Consider the following 18,861-nt stretch of genomic DNA (forward strand, 5'->3'; position numbering starts at 1 on the left):
AATATCTCCTATGCTGGTACCCTTACTCGCAAAGTATTGTTCCAACGCTTCCCTTGATTTATGAGGGAAAATAAATTTCCCCTTTTTTTTTTTTTTTTTTTTTTTTTGCCATTTAAAGGCTTCTCTTAATCTTATTTGAACATATGTTATTAATATATAACAAGAGTTGCTAAATGTCTTATATGCCATATACTTTTGTTTTTGGTAAAGAAGAAGAATAGAAATGATTAACAGTTTTTCTGCTGTTGTCAACAAATCCCGCCTATCAAAATGTTTTATTTCTGAAGATACAATGGAAAGTTGTGAACAAAACATTGTGTGCTTGTGATTCCTAAATCAATCATAGCCGTCACCACATTTATTCCATGGTCAATAATTGCATTATGCTTTACTTGCTGATTTTCCATTCCATAATATATTATCTATCAGCTTTACTTTGTTGTTAGCTATTTGCAACTGGAAATCTCTTCACAAGCAAGGAAAGTAGTGATTGGTTTTATTGTTGATTTATATGTTATCATACTTTAAAAGGACTTTGGGCTGTATATTATTTATTGTGTGTCTGTTGTATATAATATTGAAGTAAAGTATTTGGCTTAACACTATCAATAATACTAACTTTTGTACACAATAAAAATAATTTAAGAAAATATTTTTAGTAATATATATTCTAGAAAGAATCTTGAACATAAGATTCATAGCTTAGCAAACCTCAGAACTCCTTTTACTTCGTCTCCTGAAAATTATTCGTAATCTATGTCAGTGATTTTGACAAATTTTTTTTAACCTCCATAGAATCAAAACCTCAATAAGAAATTGTTCCTAAATATAAATTATTTTTGATGTCTACAGCTCTGAAATTTGATAAGTGAGAAAATAAATATTACATTCACCTAGTTTTTATTTTTTTCTCATCTTTTATTTTTATATCTGGATTGAAGATGATTTATATTGGATATTTTTTAAATATTTGACTTTTTCTCCTTGAGAAATTTTGAGATAGCAAAATTGATATTCCATTATTATTTAGTCCTTACAAAATGGGAAGTATTTCCACATAACTCTTCCTCTTAAAAGACTCATGGTTAAATAGAACTAAGTAACTTACGATTAAATTTTGTTACATGTTATTTAATTTTGAAAATGTCAGTATATTGAATAATTTAAAGATCTGGATTTCAGGACTGTCCGATACATATATTTTTGAATTAAATTTTTATTAATATTTCTTGACTAAAATGTTTCCAACTTTTTAATATTTATCTTGCTATTTTAGTCTAATGTTTGTATTAATTACCAATCTATTTCTTGAACCATAAGTTCTGAAATCTTTAACACTAACAATTTTTATTATAATTATTCTTTAAATTATTCTCTTGCTACACTAAGTACATAGTAACGATTCAGACTAAGATAATTTCAACCTATAGAGCACATAAGGGGTTTTCATTCAAGTAGCATATAGTGAATATTTTTAAATAAATCTAAATGTCATGCCTTGTTGACAGTCTAACATTGTTACACTTATGAAATAGGGTGGTAACATCTGTCCTTATACAAATATTAATATTATATATTTCTGGAATGTCAGAACAGTGTTAAAGTAAGCATCTGTTTGTTAAGCCTACCAGAAGGTAAAACTCAAATAACAGATCCTGGTCAATATTGAAACTGAATTAAACTTTATTTCTAATAAATATAAGGATGCTATAAAGAAAAATACAGATTAAGGGGGCTAGAGACAGGTGGGTTGGGGAAGATAACACTTTAGTATGAATGGTCAGAGAAAGCCTCTCTTTGGAGGTGATATTTAAACAGAGACTTGAATGAAGTAAGAGAGCAAATCTTAAAATGTATCTGAGGGAAAAACAAATCCAGACAGAGGGATCGGTAAGTACAGAATCTCTGAGACAGGAATGTGCTTTGTTTGTTCAAGGAACAAGAGTGGCTAGGGCATTGCCAAGGACCATGATGTATGGTCCATGTAGGCTTGGTATGAAATTTAAATTTAGTTTGAGTACATGGGAGGTCAGTAGAAGACTGAGAGCAAAAAATTAAAAGGTTATTCTGCTGGTACATGAATAAGCTATAGGGAGGTAAAATAGGAGCAGGCTGACCAGTTCAGAGGTTATTGCTTTCAAAAAGCACATAAGGAATAGGAACAGCTCCAGTCTCCAACTCGCATTGCGAGCGACACAGAAGACCGGTGATTTCTGCATTTTCAACTGAAGTACTGGGTTCATCTCACTAGGGAGTGCCGGACAATCGGTGCTGGTCAGCTGCTGCAGCCTGACCCGCGAGAGCTGAAGCAGGGCGAGGCATCACCTCACCTGGGAAGCGCAAGGGGAAAGGGAATCCCTTTTCCTAGCCAGGGGATCTGAGACACACAACACCTGGAAAATCCGGTAACTCCCACCCCAATACTGTGCTTTAAGCAAACAGGCACACCAGGAGATTATATCCCACACCTGGCCGGGAGGGTCCCACGCCCACGGAGCATCCCTCATTGCTAGCACAGCAGTCTGCGATCTAACCGCAAGGCAGCAGCGAGGCTGGGGGAGGGGCGCCCACCATTGCTGAGGCTTAAGTAGGTAAACAAAGCCGCTGGGAAGCTCGAACTGGGTGGAGCTCACAGCAGCTCAAGGAAACCTGCCTGTCTCTGTAGACTCCACCTCTGGGGACAGGGCACAGATAAACAAAAGCAGCAGAAACCTCTGCAGACACAAACGACTCTGTCTGACAGCTTTGAAGAGAGCAGTGGATCTCCTAACACAGAGGTTGAGATCTGAGAAGGGACAGACTGCCTGCTCAAGTGGGTCGCTGACCCCTGAGTAGCCTAACTGGGAGACATCCCCCACTAGGGGCAGTCTGACACCCCACACCTCACAGGGTGGAGTACACCCCTGAGAGGAAGCTTCCAAAGGAAGAATCAGACAGGTACACTCGCTGTTCAGCAATATTCTATCTTCTGCAGCCTCTGCTGCTGATACCCAGGCAAACAGGGTCTGGAGTGGACCTCAAGCAATCTCCAACAGACCTACAGCTGAGGGTCCTGACTGTTAGAAGGAAAACTATCAAACAGGAAGGACACCTACACCAAAACCCCATCAGTACGTCACCATCATCAAAGACCAGAGGCAGATAAAACCACAAAGATGGGGAAAAAGCAGGGCAGAAAAGCTGGAAATTCAAAAAATAAGAGCACATCTACCCCGACAAAGGAACGCAGCTCATCGCCACCAGTGGATCAAAGCTGGACAGAGAATGACTTTGACGAGATGAGAGAAGAAGGCTTCAGTCCATCAAACTTCTCAGAGCTAAAGAAGGAATTATGTACCCAGCGCAAAGAAACTAAAAATCTTGAAAAAAAAGTGGAAGAATTGATGGCTAGAGTAATTAATGCAGAGAAGGTCATAAACGAAATGAAAGAGATGAAAACCATGACATGAGAAATACGTGACAAATGCACAAGCTTAAGTAACCGACTCGAACAACTGGAAGAAAGAGTATCAGCGATTGAGGATCAAATGAATGAAATGATGCAAGAAGAGAAACCAAAAGAAAAAAGAAGAAAAAGAAATGAACAAAGCCTGCAAGAAGTATGGGATTATGTAAAAAGACCAAATCTACGTCTGATTGGGGTGCCTGAAAGTGAGGGGGAAAATGGAACCAAGTTGGAAAACACTCTTCAGGATATCATCCAGGAGAACTTCCCCAACCTAGTAGGGCATGCCAACATTCAAATCCAGGAAATACAGAGAACGCCACAAAGATACTCCTCGAGAAGAGCAACTCCAAGACACATAATTGCCAGATTCACCAAAGTTGAAATGAAGGAAAAAATCTTAAGGGCAGCCAGAGAGAAAGGTCGGGTTACCCACAAAGGGAAAGCCCATCAGACTAACAGCAGATCTCTCGGCAGAAACTCTACAAGCCAGAAGAGAGTGGGGGCCAATATTCAACATTCTTAAAGAAAAGAATTTTAAACCCAAAATTTTATATCCAGCCAAACTAAGTTTCATAAGTGAAGGAGAAATAAAATCCTTTACAGATAAGCAAATGCTTAGAGATTTTGTCACCACTAGGCCTGCCTTACAAGAGACCCTGAAGGAAGCACTAAACATGGAAAGGAACAACCGGTACCAGTCATTGCAAAAACATGCCAAAATGTAAAGACCATCGAGGCTAGGAAGAAACTGCATCAACTAACGAGCAAAATAACCAGTTAATATCATAATGGCAGGATCAAGTTCACACATAACAATCTTAACCTTAAATGTAAATGGACTAAATGCTCCAATTAAAAGACACAGACTGGCAAACTGGATAAAGAGTCAAGACCCATCAGTCTGCTGTATTCAGGAGACCCATCTCACATGCAGAGACATACATAGGCTCAAAATAAAGGGATGGAGGAAGATCTACCAAGCAAATGGAGAACAAAAAAAAGCGGGGGTTGCAATACTAGTCTCTGATAAAACAGACTTTAAACCATCAAAGATCAAAAGAGACAATGAAGGCCATTACATAATGGTAAAGGGATCAATTCAACAGGAAGAGCTAACTATCCTAAATATATATGCACCCAATACAGGAGCACCCAGATTCATAAAGCAAGTCCTTAGAGACTTACAAAGAGACTTAGACTCCTATACAATAATAATGGGAGACTGCAACACTCCACTGTCAACATTAGACAGATCAACGAGACAGAAAGTTAACAAGGATATCCAGGAATTGAACTCATCTCTGCAGCAAGCAGACCTAATAGACATCTATAGAACTCCCCACCCCAAATCAACACAATATACATTCTTCTCAGCACCACATCGCACTTATTCCAAAATTGACCACATAATTGGAAGTAAAGCACTCCTCAGCAAATGTACAAGAACAGAAATTATAACAAACTGTCTCTCAGACCACAGTGCAATCAAACTAGAACTCAGAACTAAGAAACTCAATCAAAACTGCTCAACTACATGGAAACTGAACAACCTGCTCCTGAATGACTACTGGGTACATAACAAAATGAAGGCAGAAATAAAGATGTTCTTTGAAACCAATGAGAACAAAGATACAACATACCAGAATCTCTGGGACACATTTAAAGCAGTGTGTAGAGGGAAATTTATAGCACTAAATGCCCACAAGAGAAAGCAGGAAAGATCTAAAATTGACACTCTAACGTCACAATTAAAAGAACGAGAAGCAAGAGCAAACACATTCGAAAGCTAGCAGAAGGCAAGAAATAACTAAGATCAGAGCAGAACTGAAGGAGATAGAGACACAAAAAACCCTCCAAAAAATCAGTGAATCCAGGAGTTGTTTTTTTGAAAAGATCAACAAAATTGACAGACCACTAGCAAGACTAATGAAGAAAAGAGAGAAGAATCAAATAGATGCAATAAATAATGATAAAGGGGATATCACCACCAACCCCACAGAAATACAAACTACCATCAGAGAATACTGTAAACACCTCTACGCAAATAAACTAGAAAATCTAGAAGAAATGGATAATTTCCTGAACACTTTCACCCTTCCAAGACTAAACCAGGAAGAAGTTGAATCCCTGAATAGACCAATAGCAGGCTCTGAAATTGAGGCAATAATTAATAGTCTACCAACCAAAAAAAGTCCAGGACCAGATGGATTCACAGCTGAATTCTACCAGAGGTACAAGGAGGAGCTGGTACCATTCCTTTTGAAACTATTCCAATCAATAGAAAAAGAGGGAATCCTCCCTAACTCATTTTATGAGGCCAACATCATCCTGATACCAAAGCCTGGCAGAGACACAACAAAAAAAGAGAATTTTAGACCAATATCCCTGATGAACATCGATGCAAAAATCCTCAATAAAATACTGGCAAACCGGGTTCAGCAGCACATCAAAAAGCTTATCCACCATGATCAAGTGGGCTTCATCCCTGGGATGCAAGGCTGGTTCAACATTCGCAAATCAATAAACATAATCCAGCATATAAACAGAACCAAAGTCCAGAACCACATGATTATCTCAATAGATGCAGAAAAGGCTTTTGACAAAATTCAACAGCCCTTCATGCTAAAAACGCTCAATAAATTCGGTATTGATGGAACATACCTCAAAATAATAAGAGCTATTTATGACAAACCCACAGCCAATATCATACTGAATGGGCAACAACTGGAAAAATTCCCTTTGAAAACTGGCACAAGACAGGGATGCCCTCTCTCACCACTCCTATTCAACATAGTGTTGGAAGTTCTGGCTAGGGCAATCAGGCAAGAGAAAGAAATCAAGGGGATTCAGTTAGGAAAAGAAGAAGTCAAATTGTCCCTCTTTGCAGATGACATGATTGTATATTTAGAAAACCCCATGGTCTCAGCCCAAAATCTCTTTAAGCTGATAAGCAACTTCAGCAAAGTCTCAGGATACAAAATTAATGTGCAAAAATCACAAGCATTCTTATACACCAGTAACAGACAAACAGAGAGCCAAATCATGAATGAACTTCCATTCACAATTGCTTCAAAGAGAATAAAATACCTAGGAATCCAACTTACAAGGGATGTAAAGGACCTCTTCAAGGAGAACTACAAACCACTGCTCAGTGAAATAAAAGAGGACACAAATGGAAGAACATACCATGCTCATGGATAGGGAGAATCAATATCGTGAAAATGGCCATACTGCCCAAGGTTATTTATAGATTCAATGCTATCCCCATCAAGCTACCAATGAGTTTCTTCACAGAATTGGAAAAAACTGCTTTAAAGTTCATATGGAACCAAAAAAGAGCCCACATCTCCAAGACAATCCTAAGTCAAAAGAACAAAGCTGGAGGCATCACGCTACCTGACTTCAAACTATACTACAAGGCTACAGTAACCAAAACAGCATGGTACTGGTACCAAAACAGAGATATAGACCAATGGAACAGAACAGAGTCCTCAGAAATAATACCACACATCTACAGCCATCTGATCTTTGACAAACCTGAGAGAAACAAGAAATGGGGAAAGGATTCCCTATTTAATAAATGGTGCTGGGAAAATTGGCTAGCCATAAGTAGAAAGCTGAAACTGGATCCTTTCCTTACTCCTTATACGAAAATTAATTCAAGATGGATTAGAGACTTAAATGTTAGACCTAATACCATAAAAACCCTAGAGGAAAACCTAGGTAGTACCATTCAGGACATAGGCATGGGAAAAGACTTCATGTCTAAAACACCAAAAGCAACGGCAGCAAAAGCCAAAATGGACAAATGGGATCTCATTAAACTAAAGAGCTTCTGCACAGCAAAAGAAACTACCATCAGAGTGAACAGGCAACCTATAGAATGGGAGAAAATTTTTGCAATCTACTCATCTGACAAAGGGCTAATATCCAGAACCTACAAAGAACTCAAACAAATTTACAAGAAAAAAACAAACAACCCCATCCAAAAGTGGCCAAAGGATATGAACAGACATTTCTCAAAAGAAGACATTCATACAGCCAACAGACACATGAAAAAATGCTCATCATCACTGGCCATCAGAGAAATGCAAATCAAAACCACAACAAGATACCATCTCATACCAGTTAGAATGGCGATCATTAAAAAGTCAGGAAACAACAGGTGCTGGAGAGGATGTGGAGAAATAGGAACACTTTTACACTGTTGGTGGGATTGTAAACTAGTTCAACCATTATGGAAAACAGTATGGCGATTCCTCAAGGATCTAGAACTAGATGTACCATATGACCCAGCCATCCCATTACTGGGTATATACCCAGAGGATTATAAATCATGCTGCTCTAAAGACACATGCACATGTATGTTTATTGCGGCACTATTCACAATAGCAAAGACTTGGAATCAACCCAAATGTCCATCAGTGACAGACTGGATTAAGAAAATGTGGCACATATACACCATGGAATACTATGCAGCCATAAAAAAGGATGAGTTTGTGTCCTTTGTAGGGACATGGATGCAGCTGGAAACCATCATTCTTAGCAAACTATCACAAGAACAGAAAACCAAGCACCGCATGTTCTCACTCATAGGTAGGAACTGAACAATGAGATCACTTGGACTCGGGAAGGGGAACATCACACACCGGGGCCTATCATGGGGAGGGGGGAGGGGGGAGGGATTGCATTGGGAGTTATAACTGATATAAATGACGAATTGATGGGTGCTGACAAGTTGATGGGTGCAGCACACCAACATGGCACAAGTATATATATGTAACAAACCTGCACGCTATGCACATGTACCCTAGAACTTAAAGTATAATAATAATAATAAATATAAAATAAAATAAATAAATAAAAATTAAAAAGAAAAAAGCACATAAGTAGTTGCATCTCTTCTAAAATACCAAATGAATAAATACATTTTGTACATTCAAATAAATAATGACAATAAAATTCACTTTCTGCTTTCAGATATCTTGTTGGAATTTAATGATTTCATAAAAATGAAATGCTTGAGGAAATTGTCTTCAGGATTGGACAGTCACATAAATATTTGAAAGACTTTTTATTTTTCATTCTGCAGATGTTTCAGCATTTAGTATATGAAACTATCTTTGTATAGACCTATATTTGCTATATCTATGGACATTTGGGGCTCCTTTCTATGCCCATCTTAAAGTATGATTTTATTCTGAGATTATCTTTATATATTCTTTTTAATCTCTTCTTGCTTATGTAGAGATTTGAATATTAATATGAGTAAACAACTGACTTGCTTCAAAAAAAAAAGAGGTTATTGCAGTAATCCAAGTGAGGTCATGATGGACTAGGGTGGTGGCTGTGGAGGTGGAGGCTTCTTAAAGAAGTGGTAATATTTTGGTATTAAACTTGTGGATTTGGCTGTGGGGCATGGGAGACAGATATCAAACGTGATTTCAAAGTTTTGACCTAAGCAGTTGGTTAAGTGGTTCAGTGACTTGAAGGATACTGATAATAAGGTAACACAGCAGAGTTTTGTTATTGTTGTTTAGGGAGGAGAGGAGTGGTCTTGCAAATTAAAAGTTCTAATTTGAACATAAGTTGAGATGCCTTTTAGACATCTTGGTGGAAATGTCAGAGAAGGAATTGATGAGGGAGCTGTTGGAATTGGAAATAGAAAATGAGCAGTTATCAGCATCTTAACATAGTGTTTAAAACCGAAGGAATGACCAAGTATTTGGCATTCCTTTGAGATGCTAAGAAAAGGAAAAATTGTCAATCACTGAAACCAAGAATTAGTAGTTAGGTATATAGAAGAAAGCCTGGGAGGCTGTAGTGATCAAGAAGCCAAGAGAATAAAGAGTTGATCATTCTGACCTTTTAAAAACAGTGCCAAATGCCGTAAATGAGATAGAGAAAAATCGTGTTTGGCAACATGGAGGACATTGGTGATCTTGAGGAGGTGTTTGGTGAAGAAGTTCTAAAGAATGAAAGCCTGGTCATATGAGTTTAAAAAAGAATAAAGGGTGAAGTTGAGAGTTTTTTCAGGGAGTTGTGTTATAAAGTAACACAGATGAATAGAGTGATACTGTTAGGGAGAAGAGCCAAAGGAATATTTTTGGTTTGGTTTTGTTTTTTAATATAGGGGATTTTTGACCATATCTGTGTTCACTATAAATTTAAAAATTGATAGTACAATAAAAAGGAAGTAATTTTAAGAGTAAAGTTCTTGAAAAGGTTAAGAGGAAATAGGGCCCGATGCACATGTGGAAAGATTGGCCTTAAATAGGAGCTTGAACTATTCACAAAATAAATTATACTTACAAATAATTATTAATAATTAAGAGGAGACCTATAAGTAGGTGGACATTATAAATTCCTGCTTTGCCACACTAAAAATTAAATACTGTGCCAAAAAGGAATTTTTAATAATCTTGTTTCTCACAGTGGTTCAGGTTCTGCATGAACACCATCAGGGTTTTTAGCCCATGTAACTCAACTCATTTCTCTATTTTGAAAAGTCGGGGAAATGGTAAATAAAAAACAAAGAATGAAATTTTATTACCCGAGATTTTCTCCACAAAGTGATAAAAATATATCACAAGGTTCTACTGAAAAATGGTACTTTTTTATATCAAATATTGAGCCTAGAAACCCAGGTTTATAACTTTAATTTAAAAAACACCAAATCTATGGATGAAACCTCTAGTACTCTAATAGGTGGCTATATTAAGGATGGAGAAGAGTAAGATTATCTTTTTACAGTAAAAAAAGATTTACAGTAAGGTAGGGTATATCTATTAACTTAATAAAGTTAAACAAGGTTGCAAAATCAATCCAGTGGAGGTAGAGCTGTGGAGCCTAAAATCTTCCTCAGATCCTTTGTGCAGCTTTAGACTTTTCAGTAAGCTATACAATGGGGGGAACCCATTAACATAACCCAGTCAAAAAGTGGTTACGATTTTAGAGTCATTGACTTCAATTTACAGACTTGGAAGAAGCAAGCCTTCCAAGTATCCATCATGCTGTTACCACATTCGTCCAATTCATAGAAGTTACTTTATCCCAGAATCTGCATCCATCACTAGACAGTATGGCTAAACTTTGTTCTTTTTGAAAGGTCTATTATAACTAAGTTTTTTAAGGCAATGGAAATGTGTCACATGCTTTAAATTTTATAAGCACTTGGGTTTACTACTAATGTTTTGTTTCTTGTGGATATCTCGTTAATTCAGGTAAAGTTTTTGTGTTCCTTCTCTGTTTTGTTAATTCAAGATTTGAGTTGTTTTTTTTTTTTTTTAATGTTTTGTCCAATATTTTTACCGGATATTGTTGACATCCAAATAATAACCAACAAGGTGGGACCCAAAATACTAGGATTTTTTAAATATTATTTGCAACTTTCTGATAAATATTGAAAGAAAAAGGCTTAGTCTTTTAAGATACCTAAGACATAATTATAAAGGATGATTAACAAGTGGCAGATCACTTTTAGAATTTGAAAACTCTTCAGAAATTTTTTCCACCTTATTGGATGCAGGTTCTATGCTTACTATGCCACAGGTTAAAGGGGGAAGAAAATAATAACTTTCTGTAGAAAAAATAGGATATTAAGTTGAAAGATAATAATAAGCAAATCTGGGGAGACTGGGGAGGAGCTTACTACATTATCTACAGTGCTTTTTATTAGAATGAATGGGGGTGATCATGTGTGTGTATGTTCTTCCACAATACTGTTTAACAACATCATGTTCTGCGTATAAATTAGCGTGTGGAGATATTTCCTATTTAACTTAAAGCTGTTTCTAAAAAGATACTTCTTCCGCAGGAAAATATTATCCCATTTCTCTGTGGTTCCAGATCTGCTAATTCTGACATTTATATTCTACAAAATGGTTAGACTCTTCAGGGAAATTTAGAATAAGTAAAGGTTAAAATATCATAAAAACAAAGTCTCAAGTCAAACTATTTCTGTGCCTTAGGAGGGGAAATGCAAATAGTTAAGAAGTGGTATCCAGCCTGCAAGGGAACTCAATCCACGGTAGGAGACAGAAGGGCAGAGAGAGATTTCTTATAGTCAGCTTTCAGCAATATCTTTAAATCTGGAGATAAGAAATGCCAGAAACATCAGAATTTCTTTATAAGTTTGTCATGTTAAAGCCCTTCTCAAAACCAATACTTATGTGTTTTTGCAAAGTTGTTTGGTTGAGATTACTTAAAAACATGAACATGGAGACATGAAAATTTAAGTTTTTTAGAAGTTTTATTTTGAAAAACTCTCAGAAAAGCAACACAATGAAGTCATTACTTTAGGAATATGTTAACCACATTCCAGGTGTAAAACTACAGCTATTGATTTAAATTGATCGAAGATTCTTTTATTTTTCCTTTGTTTCTTAATTCCCACTAGTAACATGTAGAGCTGTAGATATAAAGGTAAAATATATAAAAATTTGTTGTGTTAAAACTGGTAGAAATAAGAAAGACATTTCTGATATGGTGGAATGTGAACAGAGACCTAAAGGAGGTAAGGGAATAGCCTATGCAGGTAAATGTCTGGTAGAAGAGAGTTTCAGGCAGAGGGAACAGCAAGTGCCATGGCCTGAGGCAAAAAGAGTTTTTTGAGAAGGGGTGGCAAATGTTCCTGAAGGAAACAAGACAGAAAAAGGTGTCCAGAGAAGTCAGAAGTTAGGTAGTAAGAGACAATGGATTTAGAATTCAGGCAGGAGCAGACAATGCAGGCCTTGTCTGCTATGAAAAGGACACTGACTTCTGTGAGTGAGACGGGATAACTCTGGGCAACTTTATGAACACTAGACTGTAGGCAGAAAGGAAAGGCAACAGTTAGGATTTACATTTGTATTGCCTTTAGATCTTTAAAATATCTTTCTCAAATTATTTTAACACATGTATTAATTGTATTTAACTATTCATGGAAGCTCAGCAATGCCATCTAGTTTTCAAATTGATCCATTGTTTAAAGAATGAGGTTAAGAATTGTCTTACACTCAGCCATGTAATCAATAAGCCAGGAGTGTTATTCATACCAAGTCACACACTGAACTTTATATTAAGCAGATCTTCTCTACACATGTGGTAATTATTACGTTTAGAAATTATTCGTGTCATTGTTCTTCATTAGAATATTGTTTAATTAAAAAATAATGATCTTACCGAAAGCATATTAGAGCCATAATTTTACTAATTGAATTCCATTTTGCTCCGCCTAAAACACTGAAATGTTTTCCTACAAAATATGGCAATTTATAAGCTAATTTTTCTTTTAAATGCTTCTACCTAATACATAATTAGGTAGCATTTTTACAAATTGATATTTTTAAGTCACCAATTAAAAGGCAAAATTTGTCAGATTGGATAAAACAAGACCCAACTATGATGGCTATAAGGCATCATGGCATTGCACTTTAAATATAAATACACAAGTAAGTTAACAGGAAAATGATAGAAAAAGATGTATTATGCTAACACTAGCCAAAAGAAAGCTGGTGCAGCTATTTTAAATATTGAGCAAAATAGGTGTCCCAGCAAAGTTTCTAGCCAGAGATAACAAAGATGATTTTATAATGATAAAGAGATCAAGTCATCAAAAGGACATAACAAAACCAAACTTTTACACACCTAATGACAGAGTTTCAAATAAATGAAGCAAAAAACTGAGAACTGCAAAGAGAAATAGATGAATCCAGAATTAAAGTTGTAGATTTCAACATACGCCTCTCAGTAACTGAAAGGATAGATAGCAGATCAGTAAAGATGTAAAAGACCTGAGTGACACTATTAGCTAAATTCATATGTATAGAACATTATCTAACAAAAGCAGAACGCACATTCTTTTCAAGTGCGCACAGGATGTTTATGGTGGTAGATCTCATTCTGTGCCATAAAGCTAGTCTAAATAAATCTGACAGAATTCAAACCACACTAAGTATGCTTTCTCGCCACAATGGAATTAAGTTAGAAATCAATAACAAAGATTTATGGAAAATCCTAAACTATTTGGAAATAAAATACATACTTGTAAATAACCCATGGGTCAAAGAAGATACCAGAAATAAAGCTGGAAATTAATTTAATTGAATAAAAATTAAAACACAATACATTAAAGTGTGGACATGGCACACTGAGAAGAATGATTGCTTAAATTACTTACTTGCATTAAACACTTTTGCCAAGGAACACAGTGCATTAAAACAAAGTGAAATGGCATAAGTTTATAAATGCGTTGCCTTTTACAATATAGAATTGCAATTCTATGTGAATGAAGATAGTCATGAATAGGCTATAGGCTAAACAGACCCACTGGAATATTTTGAAATTTTTCCCATATATTTTCTATGTATTTAAATAATGTTTTTATATAATTAAGTTCATACTGTGTATACATTTTTGCATTCTGATAAATACATTAGGTCTTAAACATTTTCCAATGATATTTAATTTTTCCAATACCAGTTTTTATCGGCTGTGTAATTTTGTAGTGATATGCCATAATTTAATCAGCTAATTTCTATTTATGCTTCTAATTTGTTATAATTTTACATGAGCAAGCCATGTATAATAATGTCTTGATTATTCCCTTAATTTGTTAATTTGCATTCCAAGAAAGGAATTAGTGAGTAAAAGGGCTTGTTTTTTTTGTTTTTGTTTCTTTTCCTCAGACGGAGTCTTGCTCTGTCACCAGGCTGGAGTGCAGTGGCACGATCTCGGCTCACTGCAACCTCCGCCTTCTGGGTTTAAGCGATTCTCCTGCCTCAGTCTCCCAAGTAGCTGGGACTACAGGCGCATGACACCACACCCGGCTAATTTTTGTATTTTTAGTAGAGACAGGGTTTTGCCATGTTGGCCTCCTGGCCTCGATCTGTTGACCTCACGATCTACTAACCTTCGCTTCCCAGAGTGCTGGGATTACAGGCATGAGCCATGGTGCCCAGCCAGGGCTCGTATATTTTAAAGCTTTGACACATTTTATTACATTGTTTTATCACGGTGTACCAGTATATACTCCTACCAAACTTTTGTCCATGTTGCAACCCTTAGCAACATTTAATCATTATCATTTCTCCTGCTATTCTGTTGGGCTAAAAACCTATCTCAGTTTTACATAACTATTGAAGATGACATCTTGTTTCTATAATTATGTAAACAAATTTTTTACATAATTTTGTTAATATTAACTCATTTTCATATTTGTGGTAAATGTGTTTTTCCTATTTAGTTTTAATGGTGTATATATATAGATATAAAGTCTTGCATAATATAACCTACGTTTCTTTTATCTTTTTAATGAAAGTCCACCATTCTGTAATCAGATAATCTCACCCCTTTTTTTCATGTGAATTTTTTTTCCTCCATTAATTTATGGAATAATTTTTACTCTGAATGGTAAGTAGCACAGTTTTAGGTTAGAATGTGAATTGAAGATTGAATTTTTTTCCAAACAATAATTTTTCCCCAGCATAATTGATTGAATAATGTTTTTATTCCTCAGTGACCTTATAATATGTTAAGTTCTAACAGTTTTACTCGATTATGATCAGAGACTCAGTTTCTTCCTGGTATGTGGATACACATTTCATAAATGTGTACAAAAACTTGAAAGGAATTTTTCCTCCATAGGGTATCACTGATACATTGGAATCACTTAATTTTTTTTTTTTTTTTTTTAATCTCATGCTTTTGGCCCTTTGGTATTTTCATAAAATTGTTTTCATGCGCATTTAATTTTGTCACAATAATTATATAGATTTAATTCTATATTTAACTGATTTCATTGCTTATAGCCAATAGGATTAGCCTCTGACTTCTCTATCCCTAAAAATATTGGTGTTAATTCAGATGTAAAAGATATGGAAAGCATTGAGTTGTGTTTTTTTTTTTTAGAAAGAGATACAGACATGTATGTTTTCTGAACTCTTGCCTATGTAAAAATGATACCTGCTTGTATTACAATTTACTGATAAGTTACCTAGATAATATTCTAGAAGGATAGCCTTTTACCTTCAAAATTCTGTATATTTTGGTCCATAAAGGAGTGGAACTCTCATGACATACTATTTATTTCTTACATAGTTTTCCAGTTATTATCATTTTTCACAGCTATTTTTGTATGTCTCATCTCCTCTAACTAAATAAGCTGTTTGCATTCAGTAAATGCTTCTGAGTAAATGAATGTAATTTGAATTCATAAATCCTACTACATAATCAACATTTTAAAAATAAAATATTGCAATATCATATCACCTTTGAAAATCATTTATGTTATAATAATGGAGGTAAACTAGATAATCTTTATCATTCATTCTAGTTTAGAAGTTTTACTGCCTGTGATTCTAAGTGTTTGTGCGTGTATAATATTTGATAAATTGCCTAGCCCATTTAGCTGTTCAATTCTATTAGCTATTTATTCACTTATTTCCATGTTACATCCGTTATATGCTATTTTAAGAATTATGGGTATATAGTCTCATAATCATAGAAGGGACTAGAGGTTTTATGTTTAATCTCAAACCTAATCCTTTAAAAGGTTCATGGCCCATAACTTAGAGTGAAGTAAAGAACATTTATGAAAAATATTTGCCAGCTAGTATGCTTACGACTTTGTTCAAAGCCCAAGTTATGTGTGCATATTTCTGGTTATTAAAGATAATGCGACTTCTTTTTTTTCATGCTTATGAGTATAAATGTGATTAAGAGAAAAAAATATGCTTATCGTTTCTGCACTGTGAAGTTCACTGTTCAAAGATATTATACATGCTAAAATAATCTTTGTTATTTAAACTTTATCTCATTAAATAACGCCTTTGCATTAGTCTACCTTTAAGCTTAATAGATTAACAAGTTATTTTTTCCTTGGATTAATAACATTTTTACTAAAAGAGCTTTCCCTTCTTGACTAATTATTCAAACAAGTGAAAATCTGATTGTCAGTCATGTTAGTTTGAACATATATATTATATATACATATATATACATTCATTACTGGCAACAACTCTTCAGGACATTTGAATTCAAAATTAATTTTACAGCATTAATGAAATAGTAGTATAGTTAGAAATACTTATTAAATGACTGTTTTTAAAAAACTGTTACAAAATAACAGGAATAAATATTAACTATAATAAAGATACAGTTAAGTATAATTTGTTGATTATGTTTAGCTAATGAAAGAAATTAGCAGATAATTTAATAAAAATTATTTGATAGGGAATAAATATGCTATGTATAATATTATTTAATTGAAAATAGATACTTTATGAATGCTATCATTGTAAAGGATATAGCCAAGAGAAATAATTATGCTTTGCTAAGAAGATCTTTTAAAAGTCTTTTCTGTTTATACAAAACATATTATTCATTGGTAGAGGAACATAGGAACATTTCTGAGTACTATTCAAATGCATTAAGATGTTAATGCAAACACAGCTTTAGAGGTTTTAATTTCTTCTAGACCTGGCTAAGAGATGTAAATGCTTGGGTAAATAATAGGGTGTTACAGTACATGAAACACATCCTTTCTATGACAGTAATAAATTAAATCAACACAAATTTTTCCTCAGCTGTTTGTAAATCATGGAAAATGAATTACTGAGTAAATGAGGATTCTCTAAGTTTGTAATAGCTGACATTACTGTACTACCATCTCTGTGCACCAGCTGAACTAATAGACTGATTCAGAAATCATTAGTAAGCTATCTCTTAAAGGATATTATCACCTGCAGGAAATAGTAGAGAGAAACAAGTCACTTAAAACTGCCTGAGTTTACTTCCTGGTTCCAGCACCTTATTTGACCTTGGGCAAGACCCTTAACCTCACTGTGCCTCCACTTCCTCATTTGTAAAGTGCGGATACTCATAACAACTTGCAGGGTCATAGTAGGTGTAAACTTGGTTGATACATGGAAAGCATATAGTAGGTGTTATATAGACTTTCTGTCGTTTTTGTTATTTGTTCCAAATGACAATTTAAAACAAAACTTATGAAATGTACTTTCTATTGATATGTATTTCTCCAAATGGAGTATGAGTTGATTATTTAAAAACATCTTTTAACACAAAATTATTTCTTCTTGGACATTGCCCTCCACTGTAATACTTGATTCAGTAAGATGGCAAATTCACCATCAAATCTGGAGCTGGAACCCTAATTCAGTTTGCATTGTCAAGAGAACTTTTTAGTTAGGCCAGGATGCTCAGTATTTCGTCAGCACACTAGAAGTGCTGGCCCAAAATGGGATGCTGTACGTTAGGTTAATTTTCACCTTTTGGATTTTTTATTTTGAGCCGATTTTTTACCAACAAACAGTTGTGCAAGGAATCTTATTTAAGATGGATGGATATTATGCCAAATTACAATGCCAGACTTTACAATGTAAAATGGAAATATTTTATGTATATTTTCTAGATACCATTTCAGAGCATTTGGAAACTGAATAACTTTCTCATTGAAAATGACTTAAGTCTTTAATTGACTTATCTTTTAAGTGCGTGTGTATTTATATGTTTATATTTCCCCCCATCTAGAACTGGGTAGATAAAGCTGAAAAACAGGCTCTTCTCTCTGAAACGCTTGACCTATCAGAACTTTTCCATCCAGACACATTTCTTAATGCGCTTCGCCAGGAAACTGCAAGGTAATTAAAATGAAATACTTTATTTATCCCTGAGGGTAATTAATTTTGCTTTATTGACTTCCTATTACACTGTCCTTGATTGTCAAGAAATAAATTTACGATTGAAACACAGACAGTTCTGTTATTTTCTTATACTCTACTTTAAATCATACAGCTAACCTTTAGCTTAAAAAAGTATTGCTTTTAATGATGTGTTTTATTTGAATTTAAAAAGATAAAATGTAACTTTTATAATTTTGATTATTTATCTAAACCTGTGCTGTCCACTATGGTAGCCAGAAGTCACATGGACCTATGTAAATGAATTAAAGTAAGAATCAGATTTAAAATTCAGTTTTTCAGTAACTCTAACCACATTTAAAGTGCTCGGTATCCACATGGCTTGTGGCTACCATTTTGGACTGCATGAAAATATTTTTATCTTTGCAGAAAATTCTACTGGACAGTGCTGACTAGGCTCCTTGGTGGAGAACAGGACTTGATGATTAAGATCAAGCTCCTTTTCATACCACACTCAGATTATTATATCATATATAATTTTTAACAAGTTGGAATATAATAAAAGGGACATTGTTAAAAATATCCTCAACAAAATGTAGTTGTTTAGTAACTCTCAGGGATATTTCAGTTTGTATTGCTTCAGGATATAATAAACATCAAATTTCAGTTCGGCTAATAAACATTTATTGAACACCCATCGTGTGCCTGCATTTGAGGGTAATGGTCAAAACAGGATTTAAAAATGAAAAAAAGAAAGGCCTTATCCTTAAGGAA

General features: G+C 34.8%; 1 protein-coding gene across 3 annotated transcripts in view; it reads left to right on the forward strand.

Moving 5' to 3' along the window:
- DYNC2H1 (dynein cytoplasmic 2 heavy chain 1) overlaps nucleotides 1-18,861 on the forward strand; it is a 370,568-nt gene that overhangs the window by 333,835 nt on the left and 17,872 nt on the right. For all 3 annotated transcript variants that reach the window (XM_073020665.1, XM_073020669.1, XM_008020676.3), the window contains one exon: nucleotides 17,978-18,087. In XM_073020665.1, coding sequence (XP_072876766.1) covers nucleotides 17,978-18,087 — 110 coding nt within the window. The remainder of the gene's footprint in view (nucleotides 1-17,977; nucleotides 18,088-18,861) is intronic.

This window comes from Chlorocebus sabaeus, chromosome 1 (genome assembly GCF_047675955.1).
Source record: "Chlorocebus sabaeus isolate Y175 chromosome 1, mChlSab1.0.hap1, whole genome shotgun sequence".
Classification (NCBI taxonomy): domain Eukaryota; kingdom Metazoa; phylum Chordata; class Mammalia; order Primates; family Cercopithecidae; genus Chlorocebus; species Chlorocebus sabaeus.